Source organism: Ostrea edulis, chromosome 2 (assembly GCF_947568905.1).
Source record: "Ostrea edulis chromosome 2, xbOstEdul1.1, whole genome shotgun sequence".
In the NCBI taxonomy this organism is placed as follows: Eukaryota; Metazoa; Mollusca; class Bivalvia; order Ostreida; family Ostreidae; genus Ostrea; species Ostrea edulis.
In genome coordinates this window covers 25,671,381-25,691,509 of record NC_079165.1, presented here as the reverse complement: position 1 = coordinate 25,691,509, position 20,129 = coordinate 25,671,381, and the positions used below count along the sequence as shown (strand labels likewise).

Sequence of the window (20,129 nt, the reverse complement as noted above, 5' to 3'; positions counted from 1 at the left end):
TTGTAGCTCAACCCACACTCCAGGGGTCATGGTGTTGATAAACCTACATCTACACTACATGAGAATGCTTACATATTATTTGTTGTACCCTTGTGGTCCAGGTTTTTAAATTTACAAACCTGCAAATGATGCTTCAGAAGCACCTAAGACATTGTAGTGTATTTCTTTATCAACATGGGGCTGCTGCATTCTATAAGCCTACAAATACGGAATACATCAGATAACATAGCTTAAAGTATTCATTTCTCTGTACCTATGTATTGTACTTAAACAGAATGTAGGGGGTAGAAAGATATCCCTGGGGTTTCAGACATATTAATCTTTATAAACTTCCAAGTATAATTCATAAATGATAAACATAGAGCAGGATAAAAAATATTTCGGTGATTTCAGTCAAGGTTTTTGTAATAAAGCAAGGTCAAGAGAGAGAGAGAGAGAGAGGGAGAGAAGAGAGAGAGAGAGAGAGAGAGAGAGAGAGAGAGAGAGAGAGAGAGAGAGAAGGGAGAGAGAGAGAGGGAGAGAAAGAGAGAGAGAGAGAGAGAGAGAGAGAGAGAGAGAGAGAGAGAGAAAGAGAGAGAGGATTTCACATAGTAATTTCAACCGTAATAGTAAGAGTTATTTCCCTTTAATACAAATTTATTCCATTTTACCCTTCATTACTTAAAGACACTTCAATATCATTACAATTTTTTAAGATGAAATTAAAATAAATCTCAAAGTTGCTTATAACTAGTTTGAGGATGTAACCTTTTCTCCATGTTAAATTAGTTTCACTTGCACTGCATGTTAACTTTTTACTATGCCCTATTAAACATTGTTTTGAGAAAACTTTCAATGAACAGTTGGCATTGCTTCCTTCTATTCAAATTCATTAAATATGATCAGAATCAAGCTTTATGCTTATATACAATAAACACTATGTGTTCGTAAACAGTTATTTACCATATCCTGCAGTAAACCTGTTAAACTCATTAAATTGTAAATATTATACACTTAGTAAAGGAATAGAGGGTAGTAGTAGTAAACCTGTTAAACTCATTAAATTGTAAATAATAGACTTAGTAAAGGACTAGAGAGTAGTAGTAGTAAACCTGTTAAACTCATTAAATTGTAAATAATAGACTTAGTAAAGGACTAGAGAGTAGTAGTAGTAAACCTGTTAAACCCATTAAATTGTAAATAATGGGCTTAGTAAAGGACTAGAGAGTAGTAGTAGTAAACCTGTTAAACCCATTAAATTGTAAATAATAGACTTAGTAAAGGACTAGAGAAATTACCATGTCTCTTCTTCTTCCACATCCTTCCTGAAAATAAAAAAAGACAGATCTTGTACAGTGTAGATCTAAAGTTGAACCTTGAGATGATTGTAAAGTGACAATGCTACACTGAATCTTACAATGACAAAGTCTTTACAGAAGTCTGGTGCCACAATTGGAATGAACCCGTGTTCAGTAATCCTGGCAGAGAAATATGACAGCAGGTTTTGCTGAGTCTCCGCAAGTTCTCCAAGAAAGTAAAATGCTCTGTCTCCAGCTGAACTGAAAGAATGAATGCTCCGAGTACAGACTTCTGAATCAATCATCTGCATAGCAAAAATCAACCATATGCAAAGCAAGTGAATATTAGACATTACTTATGATGACTTTTTCTCATTTCTGACAAATCACAATTACTGAATCTATCATTGACATCAAATTTTCAAATTGTACTTGTCTCATTAACAACAGTTGTTAGTAGAAGCAATACATCAATTTGGCATCCCTATACAAAATCTATCTTACTATAAAATGCCATACTTCAACATCTCTAAAAAAAATACTTCTTTAATATCAATTCTTACCTGAATTTTATCATATCACTCTTTTTAGCAAGATCAATGTGAGAGATGGAGTTGCTCCCTTCGTGTAATTCTGTGCAAAATTTGAATACAGTCCAATGATGAAAAAAAAACAACACTAATTCACACAAAGATGTTCCATACAGGGTTAGGGTTAGATGTTCTATACACAGCTGTAACAGACAACGGTGAAGCCTTACCACAAAAAGAAGATGTGACCACATCTCTACTTACCCAAAGATCCATGGGTTTCTAAAATGACTTCATTATCTACAGGCTGTGAAATAAAAACAGAAGAAAAGTTTGAAATCATAGCATGACACATAATTAAACAAGCTAAAATCTTCTTCATCTTACAAGAACTAAGAACTTACAGTTTTCTCATTCAGCACATTGGGAAGTCCAAATGCCAAAAGTCTGACTTCATTTTGAATACCCTGAAGGGATTTCTGCAGAGATGAAATAAAATTAATACTAATACCAGTCTACAAACCTCTTCATAAAATCATCTACACTTGCAGGGTTGACTATTTACAAAACTTGTCAGCCTTAACAATATTTCACGACCTCTCCAAGTCACCGACAATGTAATGCTTTCTTACAATTCATTCCTTATTCTAACAGAATACAGAGTTATTTCATACATATCAAATGTAATGTTTTCTTATCATTCATTCCTTATTCTAACAGAATACAGAATTAATTCATATCAAATGTACTGAATTCACAATCCTTCCGTACCTTACAATTTGATTTACATTTGAGGGTAGCCTTAAAATGTTGTGCAAAATCATGATTGGCCTGACCTGGCAACCCCCAATCCATGCTAACAATTACATCTCACTGATAAATTCAACCAGACAGAATGAGATGTACGCAATTTCAAAATTCACAATTTTACTTTTCTTTTTTAAAGAATCATATTTTGAATTAATAAAACTAATACGTTTAAATAGTTTGATAATCACAACTGACAGTTGTTCAATCATACCACTGATGTGTCATGCCTTTCTCTTAGTTCCCTGGCCATTTCCTTTGATTTTTCAACTTCCTCCTTCTGTTCCTAGATAAATATATTATAACATAATACTGGTTCACATTCAAATAAAACTTCATCAAAACCAAAAAATAAAAAAAATTATATCCGCATGCATGCCAAATATCTTTTATAACTACAGTACCTTTTCTTTGATCATACTTCTTATTGTCTGCGATAAAGACTTTCTCTCCTGTTCTAGACTCTGCTTCTCCAGTGATAATTTCATCAGTCTATTGTACTTGATCGCCTGTAATACATGTATTAAGAGCAATCAAATATCTAATGTTAAGATCTTCATATAAAAATTTGTTGACTTTTGCATACAATTTGACAATATTACATGTGTAGATTTTTTGTTCTGATCTATATATTAATATATCTGCAAAGTTAATGAGTTTGTAAGTTAAAAGAAAGAAAATGCAAATTTTATGCTGTGCACTGTACCAGTTTTTGTATGCTGATATGTTCTAGTTTTCGTGCCTGAATATTATTCTGAATTTCCATGGGGTTTGAGAGTCTTTCACCAATATCTAAATCAGGATCTATCTGTGATATTTCAGATATCACACTGCTCCCAAAGTCTGGGAGATTACCTATAAAGGAGAATAAAATAGAAAAATCTTTATCTAAATTCCCAAACCAAACTCGAACTCAACAACATTTAGCTGCATTTTGTTTATTGTTAACAACTTGTTTTGTGTTAAGTTCTTCATTGAATGAAAATAGAATTCAATATTTTGAGCACCAATCATTATATTTAATACCATATCTTAACAAATTCTTTTAAACCAATACAGCCTAGTTTTTAACATGTTGGGAACACTTCCCCTATAGTAAGATATTCTCGCTAAAATGCGATTATCCCCCTCTAGCGAGAGTAAATATGTCCCGTACAACCGAGAAAAACACCCGTGGAGTACATCTCTTCGTGTTTCACATGAAAAGAGAAAAAGTGCTAAAATGTCTGATAGTTCTGCAAATATATTAATCAATACAAAAACACTCACGATGTGTACTGGATTTCAGACTGCTTCAGTGTTCGAAATTAACCATAGACCGAGTCTATGTCAAATGACACTTGTCTATGCCAATTGTAACTGAGATAGACCAAATTGTCTATTATGCCAATTTTCTAGGTTTAAAGTTATCCCAAAAGTTGATGTCTGATAAACGTTAAGAGGAAAGGGGGACATTGTTATGGAAATGGAAAGCAAATATGCTTTTTAAGTACATTAGAAGTAAATAACAATTAATGCTTAAAATTGTGTTATCTTTTTTTCAATGTTGCGGTCTATGCCAATTCGATGAGGTCTATGTCATCTTGTTTTGGCATAGACCCGTGGTCTATACCAAGTTTTAAACCAATTTCGAACACTGCTGCTTCCCTCTTATGCAGAAACTTTGATATGCAATTTCTTGACTATGTTGTCAATTTCATAGAAACAATTCGCATCATGTTGAGTGTGTGTCACACTTATTCAGCATTCACTGAGCATTGCATGGGATTTGCCATTATTTTCAATAAAGACGCCAAAACACTTGTTTATGGTAATGTTTACTCTCTCGCTAAATAGGGATAATTGCGTTTTAGAGGGAATATCTTGCTATAGGGGAAGTGTTCCCAACCTGTTTAAATAAAATAAATACAATAAATACAGCCAAGCTGAACTGATCACCTAGTCTACTTTCTAAAATTGTGTACGTACTACACTTGTTTAATAGCTGAAATGCACTAACCTTCTTGACAACATCTCGTCTTCATCATTGATATATGTGTAAAGTTGCACTGCCTCTTAATCTTAATTATCTTATCGTATCGGACTCTACAGTAGGATAGTGAGAGTGCTTTCGCCATGATCTACTCTACTAGCCTCCTACTGTTGGTATGGCCTATTAGTGTTCTACAATGCAGAATATATGTAACGCAGTCATTACAAAAAGTAAATTATACTGCGCAGTAACGGTTGGAGGAGGTGTAGATTGTTAATAAATCCATCCTTCTTTCATGTTGGCATGTGTTTTGTGTATTTTCATTTTCGTTATGTCAGAAAATCTCTAACTCGATCGTTAAAATGTCGCTTCACTAAATTTTAAGAAAATGTAGGTAACACTATTTATAAGAAATATGAAAGGTTGAATGAATTTAAATACGTGTATTATCCGATCGTTTAATATTTTTTTTTAAAAACTGTATCTACGGTATAATTCCTGATGCGAATAAGACTAAGGACAAACTACTGCTCATACCTTATTCGGCATGCCTCGGATGTTTCCACTACTTGTGAAAGTATGAGCATACTCCACATAGTCCTCTGCGTCTCCGTTGGTTTGTGTGCAAACGACCTCTGGCGGAAGTTTGGGAGGGTAACGGGACGTTTCGCACCAAAAGACGTTTCGTACTAAGACGATTCGCACCAGGACGGTTCGCCCCAATTTGCGGTGCGAAACGTCCCATGCATTTTCCAATTACTTTGGTTATTATCTATATAACTACATATCTAAGAAGTTTTGTCTGATTACATTTGATGTTAACATATATAGACAGGCATGATGCTAGTCCATGTACCCTGAATTTCCTCAATTAAATTAGATCTTGATTTTAATTAGTACTTTCAAGAGTGTGATTGAAGTTTCCTTTTGATATAAAGCATTCATATTTAATGATATACAAGTCTGGTTGGACAGGGCAGCTTAAACATTTTATATATGATTTATGGTCACATGTTTAAGTAATACAGATTCAATTTTTCATATTTCTTAATCGAAATTATTCATGTATATTCAATAGCGGATTTAGGAGGGTATATCTAAGGAAATCATGGTCTCTTATTTAGAAAAGCAATCTTTTTTTATTCACTCTCAGAGAAATAGATTTACAACTTGGAACAAATTCAAATGTTAATCTGGTACGGCGAAATATATTTTTTCAAACAGAACACTATGCAATTTTTTTAACACAACACCAATTTTTAAAATCATCTATATTAATGTATCTGGTATTGTATATGAAATTTTCATATTTTTGCCAATGCAAAAACCCGACTTTTTTCTAAAAAAAAAAAAAAAAAAATTATACATGTAGTATATAAACGTAATCTCATAATTGAAAGGAGTCTCCTTATTATATTCTCCGTGGAAATGACATCTGGAGCATCTCCAAATTATTATCGATCCCGGCAAACGCAAATTATAGATGCAATTAACTTAATATTTGAAGTGGTACCGCCATCGCAGTAGTTGTCTTTAATCTCGCTTAGATCACTTACCTAGTTTGTTGAGAGTGCTAATCCCTATAATTATAATTCCACCTGGTTGATTATTTCTATAACATATAGACTATTAACTTATTTTTTAATCAGTATGGATATTTATAAACATTAATCTACAAATTAAAGAAAATAAAGACAATCACCAATGTAAGTTTAATATCTAAGTGCGAATCGTCCTAGGGCGAAACGTCTCGGGGTGAATCGTCTTTTGGGGCGAATCGTCTTAGCACGAAACGTCCTGAGGTGCGAAACGTCCCGTATTCTTTGGGAGTATGAGCCCAATCGGAACACGCTCGGCCTTTTAATGTCGGTTAGGGAAATGGCCGAGTTGTTACGATTGAGTATGAGCCACGCGAGGAGCTCCGAGTGCACACACCCTTTTTCGCGCTCAAATATTCGAAATGAAAAAAGTAAACAACGAAGTTGATTTGTCAAGATGAAGACTTATGGAGGTAAGATATCCGCAGTCAGTAATTACGTATCCATCCACAGGCACTCGATGTTTTAAATATCTATAATAAAAAAAAGTATTCACGTGAATATTATGTTTTTTTTATTATAAATATTTAAAACGTCGAGTGCCTGTGTATCCATCAAATATAAAAATCTACTTCAGCATTTGAATCTTGTTTTAAGGTACCGCGTGATTAAAGGTGATTTAAATAAAAAGGAAAGCCCCCGGCATTATGTAGAGAGCCACGGGTCTTTCGGATGATCTTTTAAAAACCGGACCTCGATATCAAAACCCAGATCATGGTAAGCATAAGCATAATAAAGACCCCCCCCCCCCCCCCCCCCCCCCCCCTGCTACGGCTCTGATTGTCATACATAGGTCTGAATCTGTGGTACTTCACCTACACTACAGCTGGAGACGTCTTAATCCGAGATTCCTCTGACTCTTAGTCTTAGCACAGGCCTCTGAGGTCTTAGTTACCCCCGCTTTTACATTGTGATATGTGCGGACATTATAGGGGTGAGAGTCAGAGGAATCTCGGATTAGAGACGTCTCAGTCAACATATGGAAGAATTGAAAATTCTCGAAGAGTCGTAGAACAAAAGAAAACAAATGATTAAATAGATATAAATATAAGCATTTGAAATACACTCTTTTATTTCTTTAATAATATTTTCACCATTTTGTTAATTTTTTGTTCATAAAATTTAGATCCGTGGCAGATCTGTTTTTTTTTTTTTAAATCATGAAAAGGTGAAGATAAGGAACAGTGATTGATCTCACAACTTCTACAAGGAATACAAAATTAATAGGGAGTTGGGCAAATATGGACGGAAGTGTGATCATGTGCTTAGGAGGAATAAGCATCCCCTGTTGACTGGTCTTATATATCTTGATCAGGTAACTAAAACAAAGTAATTCGTAGTCAGAAACAATGTGCCAAGAACGGCCTAAAAATTGGTATGAAACATGCCAGACAGCATTTGACCCAATGACAGGATGTATTGTCAAACTAGATCATATAAAGCTTATCTTTTAAAGAAGATTAGTGTGCTAGTGCCATATCTATTATCTACTATGCAAGTAGAGGTCATTAGAAATGTTTATTAATTATAAAATTTCTATCATAGTAATTTAAATTACTCAGAATTTTAAGATTTTTATTTTCTGCAAGTGATGTTTGGGAATTTTATTTATCGATGTTGCAAATGTGATGGAAAGATAGTGTATATAATTAGCCTACATTCAGTGTAATATAAGGAATAGAGAATTTGGGAAACGACATTTAACCCTAATAAATGTGAGGTAATCACCTGAGCTGAAAGCTCAAGTGAGCTTTTCTGATTCGAGTACCTGTAAAGTGCGAAACGAAATCTACCGAAATGAAACGAAACTTACCAAAACGAAATGAAACCTAACGAAACAAAAGGAAATCTAACGAAACAGAAGGAAATTACTTTAAAATCATTACAAAATGCTGAACTCCTTTCAATATATCATTACATAAAATATTTTTTGTGTTCTGTTCCGTTGCCCGTTTTAGCATCACCCCAAATACATACAGTTGTCACTAGACTTACTGCATATCAGTAATCATTTTTAACCGAATTGTAATCATATAATCAGTGGTGGATTTAAGGGGGGACACCCAGCGTGCCCCCCCCCCCCCCCCCCTCTAAAATTTTAAAATTTAAGGTAAATCAATGGTCTCTTGTTCAGAAAAACACGTCTCATGTGATCTGATGATCCGCGCCTGTCAACTCGACGTGATCCAACTCTTCGGATCAAGTTACTGTAGTAATACTATATATTTATTGAGTTACTTTCATTGGGAGAACTTATATTTTTTTTATATAAATAAAACAACCTTAAAATTTGTGTCCTTTGTACTTCATTAAAAATGCAGAAAATGACTACATAGGAGACATATTTCATTCAAGCGCTATAAAATCTGTAAAATCCAGGAGCTTTGCCCCCTGGACCCACAGGCAGTCGTATCGCTTGGCTTCAAATGTGTACTCTTTAATAGTAAATTCGAACCCAAGTGATATAATTGTCTGTACCTGGACCCACTGGGGGCCTTAAGGTGCCCCCGACCCTCTGCCTTATGAAGTTGCTTGCCCTAACCTCAATTGCTGGATCCGCCCCGATAATATAATACTATATAATTTTTCCATAATTGAAAGTACTCGTACTAAGACACCAGCTTCTTCAAACAATGTTTGATGCTAATTAACCGTTGGACTGCTAAAAAAAATGTATCAGTCAACCCCAAAAGATCATATAATAAATATGTGATAACAGGGACCACGCGATTCTCATCCATACCATTTTTAGCCGAGTTGCAACGAAGTTGAACTCGGCTATTGGTTTGGTGATGCAGGTGGGTGGGTGGGTTGGCGGGCGGATGGGCGTCAACAATTGGTTTCCGGATGATAACTCATAACTCGAAAAGTTTACAATCTAATCAAATGAAACTTTGATATATTGTTGGGTACCAGGCAAGGAAGACCCCTATTGATTTTGGAGAAAAAAGGTCAAAGGTCAAGGTCACAGTGACCAAAAATAGAATGAAAATTTCAGAAAAATTTGGTTTCCGGATGATAACTCCTAAAGTTTAAATCCGAATCAAATGAAACTTTGATATATTGTTGGGTACCAGGTAAGGAAGACCCCTATTGATTTTGGAGAAAATAGGTCAAAGGTCACAGTGACAGTCTTCACGAAAACTCAGTGGTCCGAAGACTGAGGCCAGTGAATTTTACGGTCGGGTCAGTGAAAATTAAAAATCAGAAAGTCCGATGGGCTAGTAGACTTTTTGTAAATCACATTAAACATAATGTTGGATTTAGATATTCTGAACATCTTATTTACTTAAATTTACAATCAAAATAAAAATAAATCAAAAAATAGCATATAAAGTAAATGTTTGGACATTGTGGTTTATTTCGTAAAAAACGGTAACTATACTTGTAATTGTCAAGATAACTTATTAAACGAACAACTTGTTGAAACAACAAGAATGGCTGCGTTCTATATCGGCACTACACACCGGTAATTGCTGCTTTATTGCATTGTCCAATTAAAATGAACTTCGACAATTGCAGTTATCTCTGATTTTATACAATTTCTATAGTTTGTAGAATTTATCAATGGTTTCCATTTGATGTTGGTAGAGAAGGCTACTCCCTAAGGTGCACTCGGGCTGTTTTCATGTTTGTGAAAAATATGTGAATTTGTAGTCTTGTTGTTTGCGGGCGAAGAGAGAGAAAATACCGTGTACAGCCAGTGTTGTTTTTCTGATATCGACAGAAAGGATGTCTTAGGATAGATATGAATACGAGTAATAACCAGGATAGTTTCAGTAAATTAATTGTACAATATTACAATACATTCCATTAATGTATGTGATAAACATGAAAATTTAGGGGGCCAGTAAATTTCACCGTGGGCCAGTAAATTCAGACAGTTCACTGGTCCGACTGGCAAGCAAGTTTTAAATGTTTTCATGAAGACTGCAGTGACCGAATATATAATGAAAATTTCAGAAAAATTTGGTTTCCGGATGATAACTCATAAAGTTTAAATCCGAATCAAATGAAACTTTGATATATTGTTGGGTACCAGGTAAGGAAGACCCCTATTGACGTTGGAGGAAAAAAGGTCAAGGTCACAGTGACCGAATATAGAATGAAAATTTCAGTAATATTTTGTTTCCGGATGATAACTCAGAAAGTTTAAATCCGAATCAAATGATATTTTAAGATATTGTTGTGTACCAGGTAAGGAAGACTCCTATTGATTTTGGAGAAAATAGGTCAAAGGTCAAGGTCACAGTGACCGAAAATAGATTTTAAATTCCAAAAAATTTTGGTTTCCGGAGGATAACTCAGAAAGTTTAAATTCGAATCAAATGACACTGAAGATATTGTTGTGTACCAGGTAAGGAAAACCCCTATTGATTTTGGAGAAAATAGCTCAAAGGTCAAGGTCACAGTGACCGAAAATGGATTTAAAATTCCAAAAAAAATTGGTTTCCGGAGGATAACTCGAAATTTTTTAATTTGAATCAAATGAAACTTGGATATATTGTTGGATACCAGCAAAGCAAGGCCTCTATTGATTTTGGAGAACAAAGGTCAAAGTCACAGTGACCGAATATAGATTGAAAACTTCAGACAAATATGGTTTCTGGACAGTAACTCGAAAAGTTTAAAACTGAAATTAGTTCTTCACAATTATAAATATGCCACATCATTCCTGTCTTTACAATGTATCCCATGCAACTCGGCTCATGCACCCCTGGGTGCATATACTGATTTTTATTACAATTGTCGAGTTTTGTTATACAGTTTTGTTTCCTTCTGTTTCGTTAGATTTCCTTTTGTTTCGTTTCGGCAGATTTTGTTTCGCACTTTACAGGTATCCTTTCTGATTGCCTGTTGTCCATCGTCTGTCTGTAAACTTTTTACATTTTCGACTTTTTCTCCAGAACCACTGGCCGAATTTCAACCAAACTTTGCGAAAAGCATCCTTGAGTGAAGGGCTTTCAAGTTTGTTCAAATGAAGGGTCTAAATCACAATAATGGTGACGTCTCCATATTCATGAGTGAAATATTTTCGAGAGGGACGTTATTCACGTTAAACAATATACAATCAATCAATCTTCTCAAGAACCACTGGGCCACAAGAGCTAAAATTTACATGAAAGCTTCCTGACATAATGCAGATTCAGTTTGCAAAAATCATGGCTCCCGGGGGTAATAGGGTGGGTGCCACAATGGGGATCAAAGTTTTAAGTTTGAATATATATAAGGAAAATCTTGAAATATGGACCAAGGTGAGCCATGTGGCCCATGGGCCTCTTGTTTGAAATCCCTATGAATCTTGTGAAACATTTTGAGTCCCTCTTACAGTCCCATCTTGGAGCCAGAGTGTGTACAAACCACAATCTACACTACATGGCAAAGCCTCTTTAATATAAATTTGACATACTTAATATATTGTTGTTCTTCTCATTATGAATATATTCAAATGTCAAACTTTTGTGACCTTACCCCGAGTCCAGGGGTCATAATATGGACAAAAAAACTATATGCCACATTTGGATTCTTGATATCTTTTTGACTAATCAGGGTTGATTATCCTAATCTTATTAGTATTCTTTTTAATTCTTCTATATTCTTTCTATCACGTTTTGTGCCAATAGAATTAACCATGTAAGTTTTGTTTGACTCTGAAAAACAAGTCTTCTTTTAATCATTGGGAATGTGTGTACTTAGACCAGTATTGGTATCTCCTTGTGGATCACAGACACAAGGTGCTGGAAGACAGATAAAAACACTGCAACAATATACCAGAATACCATCCATTTAATTATGATGTATATAACATTAGATGATTTAACTAATTGAATAAAAAATTATTTCAAATGAATATTTTAAAAAATTGTGATTTTGAATGAGAAATGTCTATTTTAGGTTCTTTTTATCAATTACCCAGTATCAAATACATGTATGTGCACAAATACAGTGTGTTTATAGGTGTCAATTAAATATGACAATTTTAATGCCCCCCCCCCCCCCCCCCCCCCGAGATCCAAGATGGGGGGCATATTATTTTTGTCATTCTGTCATAAACTTGAACCTTGCTAATAACTTTTGAACAGTAAGTGCTAAAGCTTTGATATTTCACTTGTAACATGACCTTCCCGTGGGTACCAACATTTCTGACCCTTGACCTTGGAGTTTGACCTACTTTTTGAAAACTTTAACCTTGCTAATAGCTTTTGAACAGCAATTTAGTGCTAGAGCTTTGATATTTCACAGGAGTATTCCTTGTGACAAGACCTTTCCGTGGGTACCAACATTTTTGACCTTGACATTTGACCTACTTTTTAAATTTTTTTTACATTGGTCATAACTTCTAAATGGTAAATATTAGAGCTTTCATATTGCACATGAGCATTTCTTTGACAATATCTTTCTACTGGTACCTAGATATTTGTCCTTGTGACCTTGGCCATCTTAGGAATTCATTGGCTATTATTGGGGGCATTTGTGTTTTACAAACACGTCTTGTTTTTCTTCTTTTTTTTTGGTGTCATTTCAGTTCAGTAGACCCCCACTAAATTCCTGAAAGATTATCTGCAGGAAAATTAGCTAGATTTATTGATTACGGTTTATAAAGATACTTCATATAGAACCAAGTTAAATTGTATTTACAATGTAATATTGTGTATGTATGACATGCAATATGGAAATACACATTTTTTGTTCATTTTCAGATAGGAATGCACTGAACTGATTGCAAAAGAGACAGGGTCACTCAGAGGTGGTTTCTTATGACTTGACTGCACTTAAAGTAGCAATTTGATAAACTCTGGTGATGAGATTCATATGATGTTTGGTAATGAGGATAAAATGCTGCAGCCGGAGACTCCTTTAAGACGATGCTGCAGTGTTAGTGATAAAGTCGATTGGTCAGATGGCTCCATTTACCTATCTTGTATTAATGATGCAGAAAACTGTCATGAAAAGGACATGTCCAGCTTCAATTACCTCAGTATTGATTTGAGGAATGTTAATCCAGAAAAAAAAGATATTCCAACACAATACGAGAGTGGCAAGGTTGAACAATTTCAAAAAGAAGCTCAAGACACAACTCAAAGACTTTTCTGTGATTCAAGTGTATCAGATGCATACACACACACATGGAACTCAGATATTTATTCACGGCGCAACTACCTGTGTCTAAACACAGATACCTTTAACCCTTCCACTACAAATCCGGGCATCAGTTCCTTGGACAACATCATTAGATTTGTGCAGAATGGTATAGCTCACTTTCAGAATGCCACCAATGACAAGTGGACTCTGCGGGAGGCAAACTTCTATGAAAAGACCATGATAGACTTGTCTGTGATAGAAGAGAGAATAACACAATTTCATCAGAGAGGTCAAACCAGTGTGATGAACTGCAATACTCATCTGTTGGACATTTACAGGTTGAATGTTGAAAGTCTTTTGTTAAACATGGAGGCATTTATAAGATGCTCAAGTAGTCTACAAAACTTCAGAAATAATGGAAGTATTGCATTATACCCTGAAGAGTTAATCCATTCCATGAAAGATGTGATAGAACAATCTTCCAAGGCTGTCAATAGTGCCTGGATGACCTTTCTCCAGTCCACTACAAACCAGACTGATAGTGTCATTCAGACTCAGCTATCAGACTACCCAGTACCCATGTCCAGTAGTTGTGAATCCTTTGATTATTCAACACAAAATGAATCGTATCCAATCAACCCGAATCTGAAAGAAAATATGCTCTCTCCAAATATATGTTTGAGGAAAGAACACAGCAACATAGACCATCAAACACAGAACCATGCAGAAGAAAAAAAGTCGTCCCCCTGCACCCCGTGTGGTACGCCTTCACGACAAAATCAACATACACTTATAAAAGAATGTTATGTCCCTTTAGAAAAATGTGACGACAGTTTTTTTCCTGCAAGACCAGATACTATTAGAAGTAGAAAATATACCAAGCTGTCTGAAAATGATACTTTTCACAGGAAACAACAATCAAAGAATCAAGAGTTCATCAGTGTAGCACCAGGGTATGAGGATAAACATAGTGAAAATATCACTAAGGAAACTCCGAAAAAAAGTATATTTAGAACTCGTACCACCAAAGCAGACGACAGCAGACAGAAGACACTCTTACACACAGGAGATAAATGTCAACATGCAATGGTGGGTTTTATTCCGTCGTGCAAACCTCTAGTGACATCTATAGACCACATAACACCTGTTGGAATATCATCCAGGAAAATTTCACAGAATTCCAAACTTTGGAAAAATTCCTCAGAAAATGGTGCTCAGATACTCTGTGCAAGCATAGGAACTCAAACAGCTTCAAAAACCAAACCTTTTTCCACTAACCATACCTCAGATCACCACAAAATCACTGAAAATGAACATCAATACAAAGATCATGGTAGTCATTATGATGAATTAAAAGACAAGAGGACCTCTGTGTCTATCTGTGAATCATCGAACAAACAGAGAAGAGGTGATTCCATACTGTCACAGTTATCACAGAAAAACAAGGGGAGACGAAATTCATGCCAAAGAAGGACAAAACTTTTCTCCGAGTTGAACCATAACACCAACTTGCCAAGTAAGGAGGATTATTCAATCACAACCAAAGATCAGTCTCTGATATCATTTGTATCTTCAGTCAAATCTTACAAGTACAACCCTTCGTCTGTTCATGTGTCACTCCAAGTGTCTTGTGTCAAAAGAAATGTATTAGCTAATAAGCTCAGAGCAGAGGAGTCTGTCAAACGATCCCAGAATAAGAAAGAACATTGGTTAAAGACTGAAAATTTAGATGTGCACAGGAAGTGCAGCCCAATCCAAAGTTATAAAAGGAGTTCAACAGAGGAAAGGTGCAGTTTCATCCCAATAAAGCGCATTAAAAATTATTTGGAGCAGGATGCGATGAAATTAAAGAATTCAAACAATGCTGAAAAAGATGACAGCAACAGTACTGAGGTGGAGGTATGGAATAGAAAGAATTCAACCCCCGTCAAAAGCAGTAAATTCCAGTTCGAACCAGTCGAAAAACATAGTGCTACATGTTTAATTAGAGAGAATTTAAAGAATGGAAATGCCCGTGGTCAAACTTTGAAACTGATAGAAGATGAAAGCAGGTTCTTCTTGAATCAACAGGCAGAGCTGACTGCTAAAATCAAGAGCTTGAAGAAGCAGAAGGCAAACATTGTGAAAAGTTCTATGCCGTCTACTGTAAATTCTACCCAAGACCAAGTGGCTGACAAGGCCAAACTTTCACACAAGTTACCCGACCTAAATAACAATTTGTCGCTATTGATGTAATGTATACATTTAGATTTGTTCTAAATACTTTTAGTGTACTAATACAGTTGGTACTTGTCTGTAAATTTGTCAGTTTGTTTTGGGTTCCTGTAAAATGCGAAACAACGAAACCGACTGAAACGAAATGAAACCAAACAGATTGTATAGAATCGAACTGTGTAATCATGATAATAAAAAAAATGGTATCTCAGGTCCCTGTGAAAGTTGCCACGTATAAATGAAATTCCCTTCCCTGTTGTTGTGGTCTTTCGGGTTGACTCATACATTTTTAAGGGGTCCATCGGTTAGCATCAAACATTGTTTGAAGAAGCTGGTGTCTGAGAAAGTTGAAAGCAGGAAGATGTTTAAACCTCTAATTTTATCTGTAACTGCTAAGGTGCGAGTACTTTCAATAATAGAAAAAATGAAAAAGTATACCATTTTATATGAATGCAATTCAGCAAGATATACATGCATTATTAAAAATTATTAGAAGAAAAAATCTCTTGCTGTGGCCTCCAATTTGACATTTTATCTATTAACATTAATAATTTTCATTCATATTGTCGAAGGCTCACGGTCGACAGGGATGCTATAATACTCCTCCTAGGCACCTGATCCTGCCTCTGATATATGCAGGGGTCCATGTTTGCTGAACTCTCGATTTTGTATTGCTTATAGGAGTTGTGAGATTGATCACTGTTTGTTATTTTCACCTTTCATGCAGCAAGTCTAAAGATAATTCTATATGTTTGGGGTGTTGCTAAAACATGGAATTGAAAACGGAACAGGAAATGGAAAAATATTTTAATATGCAATTATATCAGGAGGGGGTGACATGTTATAAAATCAAAAGGCTTATGAACAAAGGCCACATCGATCATGTGAGCGTTCCTAGCAATAAACAAGCTTGAGCAAAACTATCATTATACAAGCAGCTTGGTTCAGAGAAAACTTTTCAAAGGTAACGACTAAAAATTCATTAATTATCAAACTTAACTATGAAACTTGACTACAAATTCAGTAATTGTCATATGCCCTTGTAGACAGGTATGGCCTTTCATATTAACAAATTTTCATCTATGGATGCTTTGTACCAAGTTTGATCCCCAATACATTCACATGTAAAACTTTAATCCCCTATTGTGGCCCCACCCTAACACCAAGGGTCCTGATTTTTACAAGGATAATCTGTATCAAATTTGATTGAAATTAACCGAGTGGTACTGCACTGGAGGAGATTTTCCTTCATATCAGCATGTAAAACTTTGATCCCCTAATGTGCCCCCCCCCCCCCCCTACCATTGGGGGGCCATGATATGAACAAATTCGAATCTAATCTATATCGGGAAGCATTCACTTCCACTCCTATGGCCTTGTGGTTCTTGAGAAGATTTTTAAAGATTTTCCCTATATATTCCAGTGTAAAACTTTGATCCCCTAATCTGGCCTGACCCCTACCCCAGGGGTCATGATTTTAACAAACTTGAATCTCTACAATGTCCGAAAACTTTCATGTAAATTTCAGCTTTTCTGGCCCAGTGATTCTTTAGAAAAAATTTAAATGACCCCCACCCTATTTTTTGCAATTTTGTGATTATCTTCCCTTTGAAGGGGACATGGCCCTTAAATTCAACAAACTTAAATCCCCTTCACCTAGGAATGATTTGTTCCAAGTTTGATTGAAATTGGTCCAGTGGTTCTGCAAAAAAATTTCTTATATAGGCTATAGCTGCATGTGGCCCTACCCTACCCCTGCGGGCCATGATCTGAACAAATTTGAATCTACACTACATCAGAAAGTTTTCGGGTAAATCTCCACTTTTATGGACCAGTGGTTCTCGAGAAGATTTTCTTTAAATATAATCACATGTATAATTTTGGTCCCCTATTGTAGCCCAAACACATTTAATTGATACAAATTCATGCACAGGGGCTTCTTGTCCATTTTGTTTTAAAGGTCTTTATATATAGATTCAGAACACAATGGATAAGAAGCCACTGTGGTTCATGCATAAATTACGACTTCAATAGCTGCGGGCATGACCAAAATGAGGCACATGGGTTACATTGCTCACCTTGGTCAACTGCCCCGTCATTGTTCAGCTGTTTGGATTTTTAAAAAACTTTTTCATCAATCTTTATTCCCAAGAAAAAATTTGACCCCATATTGTGGCCTCAGCCCCAAAGGATCACAACATATCTAATAAAATGCACCGCCACGGCACACGATACGCCCGTCACATATTGTTAACAGTATAGATTGTACCCATTAAAACATTTTTTTTTATATCAACTTAATTAAATGTCACAGTGACCTTAAAGTAGGATGCGACACACCTTCTACCTAAGATGCATTAGTTGACCAATTTTGGTGATTCTAGGTCCAATAGTTTTCAAGTTATGAGCCGGACAAGTTTTTGCCATATATGGCCATATCTTCTTAATGAAAAGTCACAGTGACCTGGTTTTAATGTGCGACACACCTTCTACCCAAGATGTATCTACAGACAAAGTTTGATGATTCTAGGCCTTGTAGTATTTAAGTTACGGTCGGACACGAAAAAGCTAACAGACGGACGGACAGACGGATATCTTCTTAATGAAAAGTCACAGTGACCTGGTTTTAATGTGAGACACACCTTCTACCCAAGATGTATCTACAGACAAAGTTTGATGATTCTAGGCCTTGTAGTATTTAAGTTACGGGTCGGACACGAAAAAGCTGACGGACGGACATGAACGCCATACCATAATACGTCCCGTCTTAAGACGGGCGTATAAAAATGAATTCACATAACACAGGGATACATCAACACCAATATTACTAACACAGTCTTGCTGTTCTAGATAAAACCTAGGTCACAAATCATGATGCGATATGAAAGACCTTGCAAAAAGAAATCGATATACAACATATGAAAGCTCTATCTTATACAGTTCAGGAGTTGTTGTTGGTTCCTTTTTATTCATGTGCAGATGTACAGGTATTGTCCACACTAGTGGACCCTCTTCCAGGTATCTGGCTGGCTGCACGCATGGCAGATCTCACCTCAGATCTCCATTTTTTCTGGTCATGAAGGTCGGCAGTAGAGAGCTTCCATCTTTCTCCATCAGCTCTCTCCATGATCGCATTGGCCAACCAACTCTGCGCCTACCAGGAACTATTGAGAGCGCACTTGACTGCACTGCTGGATCCGACAACATGGCCATACCAACGGAGTCTCCTTTCCCTTAAGATGAGATTGAGGTCATCGATACCAAGCTGCCCCAGCAATTCAATTGAACCTACAGTGGTCATGCATGTATCTTCAGGCTTGATGTTGCAGATTTGTCATATCATTGTGCTGTATGTGATGAAGATTTGAGTCTTGTACGACAGGTGGCAAGATGGCAGCACCGGTAGCAGCTCCTTGAACTTCTTCCAAGCGGTCTTCACACGCATAGTTATTGCAAGGTCACAGTCACCAGCTGCGGAAAGCACGTCTCCGAGGTAGCAGAAGGAACCTCCAACTTGGACATCACTCTGCGACCTGCAGTCAAGAGGGCGAGCCGTTCCCCTACATCTTTAGCATATCAAGTCAGGGTCCAGAAACAGGCGCATGAGCCCACTGCATTTCTTGTGCACCCAGTGCTTGCAGCCATTGCAGAAAATACTATTGCCGCCTACACCTGTACGACACACAGCACATGGGAAACTGCCCGAGTCCTGAGGTAGGTCAAGACCTGTACCACAGATCATGATTTTGGTTTTGCCCGCATTTAATCTCAGTCCTTTCCTTTACACAGCTTCTTTCCAAGTCGGGAATCTCTTGACACATCCATCCAATTAGTCAGCAATGATAACCAGGTCATCTGCATACAGATCCTCCCAAGGAACACTGGTGCGAATTTTGCATGAAAGAGCCTCAAGCATGATGATGAAAAGCAGAGGGCCGAGTACTGACCCCTGATGGATTTTGACCTTCACCGCAAACTCCTCACTGTAGCCTTCACCAACGTGAACACAGCTATAAGCATTGGCATACATCCCCTCCAACAGATGCACAATCCACTCTTCCACACCAAGTTTTCGCAGTGCCCACCTGATCACCTTCCGAGGAATACGGTCAAATGCCTTTTCGAGGTCCACGAACGCCATAGAGAGTCATTTGTTTACTGAAAGATATTTTTTTTGCAGCTGCCTAACAAATATTGCGTCAGTTGTACCTCTGCCAGGGACGAAGCCAAACTGGGAGTCATCAATTGTCACCAACTGCCTAATGAGGCTGTCCACAATCCTCTCCAGGACTTTCATGACTTGTTCTGTCTGTTTAAGTCCACGGTAGTTGCCCCTGTCCAGAGCATCACCCTTGCCCTTGTAGAGGCAGACAACGAAGCTCTGCTCCTAGTCAGTGGGGACCTTGCCATCACGGACTATTGAGGATGCAAGGTCATGGATCATGGATACACCTGCGGCTCTGATCATCTCCACTGCTATTCCCGATGGTCCAGCTGCTTTATCCGACTTTCTCCTAAAGGTGTACCAGTGTACTAAGGTTCTCAAGATATTGAGCAGACAGTATATCACCATGTCCAGTTTGACCTTTGACCATGTGACCTTAAAATTAATAGGGGTCATCTTCTCCTGAAGATGTACCAGTGTGTC

General features: G+C 36.7%; 2 protein-coding genes across 2 annotated transcripts in view; one reads left to right on the top strand and one right to left on the bottom strand.

Annotated features, from left to right (window-relative positions):
- LOC125679055 (protein O-mannosyl-transferase 1-like) overlaps positions 1 to 5,113 on the bottom strand; it is a 49,908-nt gene extending 44,795 nt beyond the window's left edge. The window contains exons 1-10 of the mRNA XM_048917966.2: positions 4,614 to 5,113; positions 3,321 to 3,469; positions 3,019 to 3,123; positions 2,829 to 2,900; positions 2,212 to 2,286; positions 2,072 to 2,114; positions 1,841 to 1,910; positions 1,397 to 1,538; positions 1,278 to 1,304; positions 120 to 198 (exon numbers count right to left, since the gene is read on the bottom strand). Coding sequence (XP_048773923.2) covers positions 120 to 198; positions 1,278 to 1,304; positions 1,397 to 1,538; positions 1,841 to 1,910; positions 2,072 to 2,114; positions 2,212 to 2,286; positions 2,829 to 2,900; positions 3,019 to 3,123; positions 3,321 to 3,469; positions 4,614 to 4,731 — 880 coding nt within the window. The 5' untranslated portion in view covers positions 4,732 to 5,113. The remainder of the gene's footprint in view (positions 1 to 119; positions 199 to 1,277; positions 1,305 to 1,396; positions 1,539 to 1,840; positions 1,911 to 2,071; positions 2,115 to 2,211; positions 2,287 to 2,828; positions 2,901 to 3,018; positions 3,124 to 3,320; positions 3,470 to 4,613) is intronic.
- A 447-nt stretch (positions 5,114 to 5,560) lies between these two features.
- Positions 5,561 to 15,627, top strand: LOC125679058 (uncharacterized). The gene is made up of 2 exons (XM_056156506.1): positions 5,561 to 6,597; positions 12,886 to 15,627. The coding sequence occupies exon 2, from the start codon at positions 12,998 to 13,000 to the stop codon at positions 15,500 to 15,502; it is 2,505 nt and encodes an 834-aa protein (XP_056012481.1). The 5' UTR covers positions 5,561 to 6,597; positions 12,886 to 12,997; the 3' UTR covers positions 15,503 to 15,627.
- Positions 15,628 to 20,129: the final 4,502 nt, after the last annotated feature.

Bases quoted from the DNA above. Each gene is read 5' to 3' on its own strand.
- LOC125679058 (XM_056156506.1), top strand. From the start codon at position 12,998: ATGATGTTTGGTAATGAGGATAAAATGCTGCAGCCGGAGACTCCTTTA.